This window comes from Saimiri boliviensis, chromosome X (genome assembly GCF_048565385.1).
Source record: "Saimiri boliviensis isolate mSaiBol1 chromosome X, mSaiBol1.pri, whole genome shotgun sequence".
Lineage (NCBI taxonomy): Eukaryota > Metazoa > Chordata > Mammalia > Primates > Cebidae > Saimiri > Saimiri boliviensis.
This window is the reverse complement of record NC_133470.1, coordinates 2,724,834-2,737,897: the sequence shown is the minus strand read 5'-3', so window position 1 is coordinate 2,737,897 and position 13,064 is coordinate 2,724,834. Positions and strand designations below refer to the sequence as shown.

The following is a 13,064-nucleotide window of genomic DNA, read 5'->3' as shown; positions in this document are numbered from 1 at the left end:
AGTGTCAAAATGGGCTAATACAGTAGCTTATGCCTGTGATTCTAGCACTTTGGGAGGGCAAGGCAGGCAGATCATTTGAGCTTAGCAGTTTGAGATCAGCCTTGGCAACATGGTGAAACCCTGTCTCTATGAAAAATACAAAACTTAGCTGGGTGCAGTGGTGCAAGTCTTTAGTTCCAGCTACTTAGGGGGCTGGGTCGGGAGAATTGCTTGAGTACAGGATTGCTTGAGCTAGAGATGCCCAATGCATCTCAAGGCTGCAATGAGCCGAGATGGCACCACTTCAGCCTGCATGACAAAGTGAGACCCTATCTCATAAATAAAAAGTGTTTACTCAATGGGGACATATAGCTTAATAGTTAGAGTTATTGTTTGTACAAAGTGACAAATAGGCTTGGAAATAGGTGGTGGTGATAATTATACAACGTTGTAAATGTAATGAATCCCACTGAATTGTACATTTTAAAATTGTTAAAATGACAAACTTATCCCACACACAGATAAAAAGATATAGATATACATAGATATCTTCATATGGTTTCTCTTTGTTCTTCTTATTTTGTTTGTTTGTTTGTTTTTTGAAATGGAGTCTCCTTCTGTAGCCCAAGCTGGAGTGCAGTGGCACAATCTCAGCTCACTACAACCTTCGCTTCCTGGGATCAAAGCATTTTCCTGCCTCAGCCTCCCAAGTAGCTAGGATTACAGGCACCCACCACCACGTCCGGCTACTTTTTGTATTTTTAATAGAGACAGGGTTTCACCATGTTGGTCAGGATGGTCTCAAACTCCTGACCTCAAGTGATTCACCTGCCTCAGCATATCAAAGTGCTGGGATTACAGGTGTGAGCCACTGCACCCAGACTTCATATAGTTTTTAAATTAGTTTCGCTTCATTTAAAGACAGTTTGAGGCAGCAGAGCATAAAGTACCCCCATTTTATTTATTTTTAATTGACGAGTAATAATTGTACATATTTATGGGGTACATAGTGATGTTCCAATACCTGTACAGTGATCAGATCCAAGTAATTAGCATATCCATTGTCTAAAGCATTTATCATTTCTTAGTGTTGGGAACATTCAATTTCCTCCTTCTAGCTATTTGAAACTATATATTGTATTATTTTTAACTCTAGTCACCCTAAAGTACCATGGAACATTAGAACTTGAGATTCCTCCAGTTTTTTTCCCCCCCCCAAAAAATAAAAGAGGCCAAATCTGACACATGAAGCAAAAGGAACAAAGAGATTCTGGTACGGGAGTTGAGCATAAATTTGACTTCACAATTTTTGGCAGATGTAACAAAAAGAGAGAGAGAAAAAAAAAAAAACATTTGGTTCTGGGATTTTTATTTTCGGCAAGAGAAACCTTTTCCATTTTTCCTCTGATTCTTCGTGAAGAGCATTTATGATGTTGGAGATAAAGGAGGAGATGGCGATGGTGGTTCCTTGTTATTTCCTTCCACAGTGGCTGTCAGCTTCACCTATGATACTAAGAATAAGACAGCAAAACCGAGACTGCCTCACTAAAGACAGACCCTTTCCATTATGTGTTGCGGCAGCCTTCATCCTTGAATCTAGAAAATACTACCTGGGCTGTGCTAAGTTTATTTGTAAAAGCCTAACACCGTGTATCTACAGCTGCCCAATGCATCTGCCCAAAACAGTACTACCCAAATCGTGAATACGCATTCAAATAACTTTCCATTTTCATGCCTACTGCTGAATGGTACCACCAGAGATTCTGATTTAGAAGTCAGCAGTGGAGCCTATGCAATTTGAATTTTTACGGACAACTCAAGGTTGTGTGGATATAGCCTGAGATAGATCAGCCCTCCCAGGCTGTCGGTATCATAAGGGCTGGGAGAAATTGCCCTCACTTACCCTGGAAACACCTTGCAGGTTGCAGAAGAGCTCTTAATAAATATGTGTTCCTGAAATAAAGGAATGCCCCTGTGCTTGGAGGTACTTACCTCTCTCTCTCTCTCTCTCTCTCTCTCTCTCTCTCTCTCTCTCTCTGTGTGTGTGTGTGTGTGTGTGTCTGTGTGTGTGTGTGTGTGTGTGTGTGTGTCTGTCCCTCTCTCCATCTCTGTCTCTCCTCTCTGTCTCTGGTTCATTTTCAATGCTGCTGAGTCATACAGTGAGAAGCAGCTTAGGGTCATTAAGAGATTGAAGCATCAGGGGAAAAAAGTGAACATGTTTTCATTTGAATCTCTATTTTTAACTTTCTGACCTTGTCAGTCAAGTTTGGCAACCTTGAGACTGTTGCAATGATAATGAAATAAGCCTATGCTGTTATTTGGAATCATTTTAGACATATACACATCTAAAGTATATGTGTGTGTGTGTGTGTGTGTGTGTGTGTGTGTGTGCGTGTGTGTGTGTGTGTAAATAATACTTAACACGTGATCCTATTTGACATGCCTTTTTTGCATACAAAAGCACTTGAATCACCACTTCTTCAACCATGAAGATACTGTGTTTTGGACTGAAGTCAGTGTAAACACAACATGCTATTAGTGTTTTTTCTTAATCATCACTACCACCCAGCCATTAATAATTATCTTCCTGCACAAGGTAATAATAGAATCTCACATTTCCATGGAGGTTTATAATGCATGAAGGTCTTTCACATTTGTCATTTTGTTCAATGTCATAGAGAGAAGGAGCTTCCATTTTTGAGAGTCACACAATGGGTAAAGCCCAGTATGCAGACAGAAGAGAAGCTGAGATTGATTCAGTCATTTGGTCACAGTCCTAGGACTCTTGAATGTGTGTGTAACTCAGACAGGGTGGAAGTCCCAGAAGATATATCCCCAGCCCAAGGGTACTACCCCAGTTCAATAACTTGGTTACAACCAACACACTTTGGATGATGCTGCACTCTTCACAAACACATACCCAAATCTAACATGAACTCAAACCAGAGCAAACATCAAATCCCCACTCCTACTGTATATTCACATCTTGTATTACCACCAAAATCTGAAGCACCCTGACAACATATGGCCAGAAGATAATATTGAATGTCTTCCACCCTGACTGCCACTAACCTGATTAAAGCCAAGACCAACTTTCACCTGGATGACTGCCGTGGACTTCTTCCAAATGCAGCCTCTTGCAGTCACGACCACCAGTGGCTCTGATGAGCTTTACAAAACCGTAAATCCTATCCCATCACTGCCGTGTTTCAACTCTTACGCCTTGTCATTGCTCTGTAGTAAATTCCAACATTTTACTCTCTCTTCCAAGTGTGAACTCACTTTGTCTACTACTGGAATACCATTCTTTCACATTTGCTTGCTAATTATGAGTCAGCTACACCGGGACTCCTTCTGTTCTCCTCACCCTTTAAACCTGTCTCCCATTTGAAACTTTGCAACTTGTAATTCTTTTTAGGAGTGTTTCCCTTTCGTCATCTTGTAGCTGCTTCCTTGTCATTATTTTCTTTCGTTTCTACCTCTTCAGAGAAGCTTTGTTTAGAAGAAAACTTAGGAGCAAATATTTGCCAGCTACAGTTATGCAAAAGTTTCTTACATAGAACACAAAATGTAAGAACCGCAAAAGAATGTATTAGCAGGAGCTTCACAACACCATGAAGAAGTCAGAAAGCAAGCTTCAGATTGAGAGAAAACATTTTCAACCAATAGAGCAGAGGATTCACTTGTACCTAGAATATATAAAAGTATCTCACCACTCAATAATAAGTCAGGCAACCTGCAGAGCAGCAGTCCTCAACCTTTTTGGCACCAGGGACTAATTTCACAGAAGATAATTTTTTTTCCACCTAGGGGAACGGTTTCAGGATGCAACTGTTCCATGTCAGATCATTAGGCATTAGATTCTCATAAGGAGCAGGCAACCTAGGTCCCTCACATACACAGTTCACAATAGGGTTCGCACTCCTCTGAGAATTTAACGCCACTGCTGAACTGACAGGAGGTGGAGCTCAGGTGGTAATCTGCCCACCACTCACCTCCTGCTGGCCCAGTCCTTAACCGAAACTGGTCCATGGCCTGGGGGCTTGGGGACCCCTGCTGTCGAGGACAGAATAACAGCCCCCTCCATATGTTCACATCCTACCTTATGTGGTAAGACCCAATTGCTTGATATGATGAAAATTTTGAGATGGGGAGAGTATCCTCACATATCTAGGTGAGCTCAATGTAATAAAAATATCCTTATAAGACAGAAACTGGAAGCTTGGAACAATAGACGATCTGAAGGTGAAACAGGTCAGACAGAGATTAAGATGCTGTGCTGCTGGCTGTGAACATGGAAGAGGATTCCATGAGTTGGAAGCCACTAAAAGATGGAAGAAACAGGAACAGGTCCTCCATTTACCCTCCATAAGGTACCAGCCCTGAAGAAGCATTTTAGACCTCTGATTTCCAAAAGTATCAGATACTAAGTGTGTGTTAAGCCACCAAGTTTGTGGCATGTGTTATGGCAACAATGAGGAAACTCATACAATACATTATTTACCTTTTGCTTGCACACAGTCTGTCTCCCCATGCTGGAATGTGAATTTCCTGACATCGAAGATCCTGTTTATCTTGTTCATTTCTTTGCCTTCAGCACTAGGGACAGAGCATGCCTAGTGTAGTTTAAGCATCCATGAAGACCTGTTGAATGAATCCATGGATTAACCCCAAATGCCTGCTAAATATTTTATCTCAATTACGTTGTGTTATATTAAAATATGTGCTTTTCCCCCAACAGTTAACCCCAACTCTGGTTCTTCTGTTGCTTTTGGGGATAGCATAAGGTTAATTATATTTTGTTAAACACAAGAGTCATGACCAAAATGTAATGGACCAAACATAGCCACCATGTGCTGTGTGTGCACAGAGCTACCTGTGCGTGGAAGAGTGTTGTGTGTGTGTGTGTGTGTGTGTGTGTGTGTGTGTGTGTATTGCCCAGGATAATTGCATTGTTGGAGTCTATAAAAGTTTGTGAGATAAAAGTTCTTAAGTGGAGAATTGTTACTGTGATCGTTGCTTAAAACCTAGTTAGAACAGAGGTAAGTTTGACTGTAGCTGCTCTGGTATGTGATCCATTTAATGGTTTTGTTTTGTACATTAATTCTCAGAGAAAAATCTTAGCCCCAGCTATTTAAATCTCTCTGTAAATAAAGACTTCCAAGCACCACTGGGTCAGAGTTATCAAAAATGACAAATTGTTGGCAATTATAGCAATAAATTTCAGCATAGTAAGAGATATAATGGAATTCTGTAACTGCTCTCAAACCAAACATCCCTTCTGCTTAGTAAAATCAGAATTGCACGTAGTGAAAAGAGAATTGCACTGATTTCTCGGATACAGTCTCAAAATCAAGCCAGCATTTCAGGTCTTATAGGAAAAGTTTCTTGACTTCAGGCTTAGAAAAGGCATCCCAGGTATATGCATTGTGGCTGAGGATAACAGGAAGATGAAAGTTATGATGTAGCTGTCTTCAAAAAGAAAAGTGGGAAGACTTTACAAAAACCTTAATGTTAGGACATATAAAACCGTCCTGCACGATCTGCACATGTACCCCAGAACTTAAAGTATAATTTAAAAAATAGTATAAATAATTAAGAACTTAAAGAGGCAGAGAGTGTGGTTAAAGCAGCAAGCCAGCAGGACAATTTTAGTGTGTAGCTTAAGGTCCAATACACACATAATTTGCCCTTCCTCGATACTAGAAAATATTGTCTGTCTTCTTCAATAACCTTTCTATTCCTGAAACTCAGCATTCCACTGGGATTTTAGCTATTTTATGCGCTGTCATATTTACATTGCTACTATGCATGTGATTGCATCTAAGTTCTAATTCATCTAATATGTGTGCATTCCTTTTCTAATATTTCATTCATCTAAGATGAATTCTAATTCATCTCATATGGTGTTGTATAAGTTGTCTTTTTACTTATATACATTTTACAGTGCCCTGAATCACATTGAAGTACAAAAGATGGATCTTAATATGTGTTTTATCTCCATACTTTGATGGTGAAAAATATTAATTTCCATTCAAATAAGCTTTAAAATGCACTCATTAGAAACACATGTAAATGTAAATGGAAAAATAAAACACCTTCTCTGTAATTTTTCACGCTATCTATGGAAATGCACCCAACTATTGCATCATTTTCCCCCAGATTTAGTACATTGCTTGGGGTCATCATGACTGCATCACACGTTTGTTGAATGAGCATTTTTCATAAATTTCATAGTATAAGTAAAAGCTATGATGTGTTTTTTTGCCTTGTCTTTCTCTTTTGGCTTTAAACACATAATAAACACTTAGTAAGCAGACGGAATAAATACATACATAGCCCCTTTATGCGAAATTATTAAGAAATAAACGGTATGTAATTCATTCTTTAAAATATCATCGGAGAACACACAATCTCCCTTTATCATCTACACAACTTTAAAATCAAAGTCTAATTTGACCAGCAGTCAGTTTTTTTCCTTTGGACTCCTTTCATATATTTGAAGAACATTTCTTTGTTCCTAGTAAGTGTAGGAGAAGCAAAACTAACCAGCATGGCCTTTGATACTCATAGCAGCAGGCTAGTAGACAACCATGTTCGAATACATTCCACACCAGGCGCAATGCTGTTTCTTGTGCTTTGCTCAATTGAGTTCCTCAGCTTGCTATGTCCTCCCCATTTCAGGTATAAAGAAAGTGAGGCTTTGCAATCTTAAGTCATGTGCTTGAGGCTTTACAATAGATTCCACCACAAGGATGTCAGACTGAATCCACTGCAAGCAATAACTCCAAAAGCAATCACCAGGCGCCTTTGTGTAAAGTGATACATTCTGTAACAGAAATTCACTGAAAGCCATTTCCTATGCCAAGAGAATAAAGATAATCACACAGGACACTTTTGGAAAGGGGCCCACATTGGTAGAGAGAGACGGCCAGGTCCTACCTGAGTATACAGGTGACCGCTATGGAAGATGCAGAGACTGACCTTCAGGTCAGACTGACCTTTCAAGTGGTGCTGTGTCCATGAGCTAGCCGTGCAGCTTTGTGTGCAGCCATAGCCACAGGTAAGTGTGCTCAGGCAAGGTGTTCAAGGCAATTTGTGGTCTCCCGGCAGCCCTGCAGAAGGCACTCTAGATCTTGGGGACTTCATATAAAAAGGCAAGCATATCAAAATGCAAGATGTATTCTGGAAGTAGCTGGCAAGTATTGTGGTGGATTTGCAGGCTGTAGAACATAAGTAGGGCGTACCTTGAGAAGGTCACATGGGCCCACACGTAATGATCCTTTGATTCCCAGTAATGAATTTGTCCAACACACTCACTATATTATGTGTGTGATTGTGATTGCTAAGTAAGGAGATTTAAACTGTGAACAAAATGTAAGCAGATATTAGCAATAAAACGTGAACATTCCTTATAGCCACATCCTTCAAGGTAATCACCCTCCACTGTTTGGTTTCCTTCCAGATTTTATTTTTTTTAACAAAATAAATGGTGTGGGCACAGTGGTTCATGCCTGTAATCCCCGCACTTTGGGAGGCCGAGGTGGACATATCACTTGAAGTCAGGAGTTTGAGACCAGCCTGGACAACATTGTGAAACCTAATCTCTACAAAAAAATACAAGAATTAGACACGAGTGTTGGCACACAACTGTAATCCCAGCTACTTGGTGAGCTGAGGCAGGAGAATCCCTTGAATCCGGGAGGCAGAGGTTGTAGTGAGCCAAGATTGCACCACTGCACTCCAACCTGGGAAACAGAGCGAGATTCCATCTCAAAAAATAAAATATACACAGTACTCCGCAGCCCACTATTTTTTCTTGAGACACCTTAGGTGTGTTTCTGTGTCCATGCATGTAAATACTCCTTAGCACTTTTGCAAGCAAATAGCATCTCATAGCCAAGACAATCCATTCAAGTCTCTGATTTGTGAACATTGAGCTTGCTATTATTGTTTGTTTTTAAAATTACAATCCACGTGAATTGCGGAGCCTTGGGTGGCTATTTTTATGCATCAGAATAAAGATTTTCATAGAAGCATTCCAAGAATTAGGACTCCTGTGTCAGAATTTTCCAATTTTCATTTTCTTGGATTTTACCCATCCTCTTACATTGGAGAGCATCATGATTATGTTGATGGTGTGGATATTCAGAGGATGCTAAAAGGACCTAGCACCCAAGTGGGCAGGTCCTGGGGATCTGTAGTTCTCATCTCGGGCACTAGGATGCAGACCCAGGGAAGGACAAGATGTACAAGCTCTTTGAAAAACAAAATCAGAAGGATGTAACAGCCAATTGAATGAGAGTCAGCAGCAAATCATGAGAAATGTTCAAGGAGAAAGACTCAAAGTTGACCAGGCACAGTGGTTCACGCCTGTATTCCCAGCACTTTTGGGAGACTGAGGCAGGCAGATCACTTGAGCTCAGGAGTTTGAGACCAGTCTCCAACATGGTGAAACCCTGTCTCTGCTAAAAATACAAAAGTAAACTGGATGTGGTGGCGTGTGCCAGTAATTCCAGCTACTCTGGAGGCTGAGGAAGAGAATTACTTGAACCCAGGAAGTGGAGGTTGCAGTGAGCCAAAATCACGCTGCTATACTCCAGCTTGGGTGACAGAGCAGGAGTCTGTCTCCAAAACAAAAAAAGACTCAAAGTGGACTCAAAGAGATTTGTTTTCAGGCTGGCCATTCCCAAATTTTCATTTCCATGAAACTCATGTATCAATTATCTTCAAATTTTGATGTTTTATTGTTTAATAAACAAGCTATATTACTTTATATTTTGTTCCTAAAATATGATCAATTTCAGCTGTTCTATTTTATATAATTTAAACTAAAGCACTTAAAAAATACCTGTGCAGCTTCATTCTAGATCAATGTCTGGGGATCCTATCTACTTTATGAAAATGATGCAAGGAATCTCAATAGGACTTCATGGGCACCAGAGTTTGGAAACCTATGCGGTAAAAATCATGTGTCTGTTGTAATTGTCTTAGATTTTCTCTCCTGACATTGGAAATAGACTTTGGTTCTATGCAATACTGGCATGATAACATGATACAGTCGGAAAATTGTCTGCTAGTACTCATTCCATTTTTAAGTAAAAACTAAAAATCAAAGACACTGAATTTCAACCAGTCCTGCCTATCAGGCTACAGAATTTAAATGCGCAGGACATCAGCTTCTCTCCCTTCCAGCCCATCCTGTGCAATGTGTGCTCCTGTGTTAAATCCTACATGATTTCAATCAGAAAATTGAAGCTTCACCTTGTAATAAGTTGACTCATCAATGATTTCCTATAACCATCTAAGATTAGTTTTGCCTCTATTTGACTGATTTCTGTTTTTTATGCTTCTGCTTTCATTTTCACCAAACAACTTTCTTTTTGACGTCATTTGTGTGAGCTAACACAAATTATGTTTGTTCTTACCCAAGAATTTCTATTTAAACATGTTCTGTTTGGTATCACTCCTTTAGTTTAAAGGTACACACGTGTGTCTGTGTACATACACATTCATACACACATACACATATATATGATTATATATGCATATTATATGTATGCACCAGCTACAGTTGAACGACACACACTGAAATGGTGAAAGATTTTTCAGTTCTCTATTCGCTTAATTATTTCTTGATTATTTGTCTCTAAAAAATGCCTACTGTGTTTATGTAAGGAGCGACCTCCTAAAAGAAAATGAACCGTGGCTTTAACATCATATAATAATGTCTTTTATTAATTGAAAGACAAACAATATGTGACCTCATTGGGTTTCTTACCACTGACGTGCAGTGTGTGAAGAAACAAAAGACCTGCAGTTATTTTCCTAAGCCCTATGATATAATTCAAAAGGAGAGGAAACATCTATATTCTTATCTGTAATAAAAATTGGAAACTTTTCTATTGTAACAACAATATTAAGCCTGAATAGAAATACTCATGTTTATATGGTATTCACTTCCATCAACAGGTAGAAGGAAAAACTGTGATTCCTGGTTTTAGGCACCTTTTCCATGAAATCTGTTTAAAAATAACCACACTAACGGAATGCATTATTCTGTTATCATCCTGCTCATAAAGACATATCTGAGACGGGGTAATTTATAAAGAAAAGAGGTTTAATGGACTCACAGTTCCCCATGGCTGGGGAGGCCTCACAATCATGGCAGAAGACAAAGGAGGACCAAAGTCACATCTTACATGGTGACAGGCAAAAGAATGTGTGCAGGGGAACTGCCCTTTATGAAACCATCAGATTTCATGAGACTTACTCATTATCATGAGAACAGCATGGAAAAAAACCCATCACTCATATTTGGTATCATGTAAGGCTCTTTGCAAATTGATGAGCTGCCATCATTTTGCTTTCTACAATCAGGAGGCAAAACACAGTGGTTTAGTTCTACAGGAGTCCTAAAAATATAATTTTTAATTTGTTACAATAAATACCAGGGTTCCTGGTGTCAAAAAACTTGCCAAAAATCACACCATTAGAATTTTTTAAGATCACTCTTTATTTGCCCTTTAAGATAGCTTTGCCAGGAAAATTTCCTCCTTCCTTCCTTCCTTCCTTCCCTCCTTCCTTCCTTCCTTCCTTCCTTCCTTCCTTCCTTCCTCCCTCCCTCCCTCCCTCCCTCCCTCCCTCCCTCCTTCCCTCCCTCCCACTCTTCCCTCCCTTTCCATGCTTCATCACATCACATAGCTATAATGTGCTGCCTGTTCTCTCCTCCAGTCTTATTTACAGGAAAACCTGGCCAGGTGCTGATGAATAAAAAAGAAGACAGATTGATAGTGAGCTAATTGTCACAGATCAGGTGCCTTGGGAAAACGGGTCTTTTTTTTTCTTCAAATGCTAACTTTCTGGACTCAGAATTCTGCTTCAGTAAGCCCACATGGTTTTTAAGCATGATTTATAGGAAACACGATTTGGCTCTCAGACTGTAACCACGCAACAGATTCATTTACCACTACACAGATAGAGCCGATTAGTCAAGACAGAAGCATTGCAATAGATAAAGCATTAAATTCATGCAGATCTGGCTAAATTGGAGACTGGAGTTTTATTATTACTCAAATCAGCCTTCCCCAAAATTTGGAGAATTGGGTTTTTCAAGAATAGTTTGGCAGACAGGGGCTAGGGAATGAGTGCTGCTGATTGGTTGGGGATGCAATGATAGGGGTGTGGAAAACAGTTCTAGTGCACTGAGTCTGCCTCTGTATGGGGACACAGGGGAGTCACTGGTTCCAGTGGGACCAATCAGTTGTCAGAAATGCAGAAGCCTGAAAAGACATCTCAAAAGGCCAATCTGCAAAATGCTTATTACCTGGGTAATGAAATAACCTCTACATCAAGCCCCCATGACATGCAATTTACCTACATAATAAACCTACAGGTGTTCCCCTGAACCTAAAATAAAAATTTTAAAGGCAAATTTTAGCTTCTAGTGATTGGAAAAGTTGCAAATCTTGTGACCTCTAGAATAATGGCTGGTAATCAGGGCCAGCTCCTGATATTTTGGGAACAGTTGGGGATATGTGAATATTCATTAGCTTTTGGCTGAGGTTCAATAATTACAATTTTTTGTATGTAACTAATATTTTTGCTTTGCAGGAAAATAGAGGTGCATACTGTTTATGAGTGAGATCTGGTGACGTCTGTAACTTATTTTGATTCTTAAGCATTAAAAGGAGTTAAAATGTTAATAACTAATTCAGTGAGAAAAACCTATGTACACTGCTTTTGTATACATGCACGTATTTTTAGACACAGACACACAAGTGCACTTACACTCTCCCCCGACGCCAACACATACTTTCTTCCCTGAAAAATTTCTTGTAGGAGTTTGTTGCATTTTTCCAAAAAAAATTAAAAAAAAAAAAAGGAAATGTGCATAGTAATGATACCGTGAATCTAATAAAATTTACAGCATCTTCTGGGATTGCTTCAGGTTATTAATATTTTGAATTCATTTTGCCTTCTATACTAGCCACATATATACCCTGAAGTGACATGGTATCATAATGTCAACCTAAACAATAACCATTTTTTATATAATTATTTTCGCCACAAAAGCTTTTCTTCGTTTTTTCCTCTAATTTGTGGGGGTGAGGGTTGAGGAAAGAGAGAATGAAGAAGGCAAGCTACAAGGTATCTTTTCCAATAGTGGAGATGTGTATGCACTTTTTATATCTGACTGCCAAAAATGCCCTGTGTTCTTTCGTAGGGTTTTTAAGTACCGGTGACCAAGCGGCAAAAGGCAACTATGGGCTCCTGGATCAGATTCAAGCACTGCGCTGGATTGAGGAGAATGTGGGAGCCTTTGGCGGAGACCCCAAGCGCGTGACCATCTTTGGCTCCGGGGCTGGGGCCTCCTGTGTCAGCCTGTTGACCCTATCCCACTACTCAGAAGGTAATAAGGGTGTCCCCAGGGTGGGCAGGCAAGTGCCTCGAACCAAGAAATGAATGGTTATAGTTCATATCTGAGATGCATGTCCAGGTTGCAAAAAGTCACTCTGGAAATGGCAACAGAAAATGCCCAAAAGATCAAATGAATCTGTCTTCGTGTCTTTTAACTCAGCTGTTTGTCCATTTACTTTGTCACCCAGGCTGGAGTGCAGTGGCACAATCATAGCTCATGTGGTTTCCAATTCCTGGGCTTAAAGCTTCTCCTATCTCAGCCTCCTGAATACCTAGGACTACTGGCTAATTTTTACAAAATTTTATTGAGAAATGGCCTTACTGTTTTCCCAGGCTGGTCTCAAACTCCTGGGCTCAAGTGATCCTCCTGCCTTGGCCTCCCAAAGTATTGGGATGATAGATGTCAGCCACCATGCTTGGTCAGCAATATTTTTCTCTTAATTTAAATGTGTGACAGTTAGGTGTTGGTTACAATGATTGGAACAAAATAAGTACTTTAAAGTCCTGACACTTGCTTCTTTTGCCATTCTGACTGTATTTGACTATTTGAAATTTTATTAACTTCTAGCTACAACTTAGTAAGAGTAAAATGGAAGAGAGACAGTATGTCCGTGAGGAATGCAGATGTACAGATTTTGTAATCATCAGGGCTTTAGCCACATGTT

At 39.7% G+C, this 13,064-nt stretch overlaps 1 protein-coding gene across 4 annotated transcripts in view; it reads left to right on the top strand.

Moving 5' to 3' along the window:
* Positions 1–13,064, top strand: part of NLGN4X (neuroligin 4 X-linked) — a 342,980-nt gene that overhangs the window by 311,412 nt on the left and 18,504 nt on the right. For all 4 annotated transcript variants that reach the window (XM_074391996.1, XM_074391999.1, XM_074391997.1 and 1 more), the window contains one exon: positions 12,206–12,391. In XM_074391996.1, the coding sequence (XP_074248097.1) occupies positions 12,206–12,391 (186 nt within the window). The remainder of the gene's footprint in view (positions 1–12,205; positions 12,392–13,064) is intronic.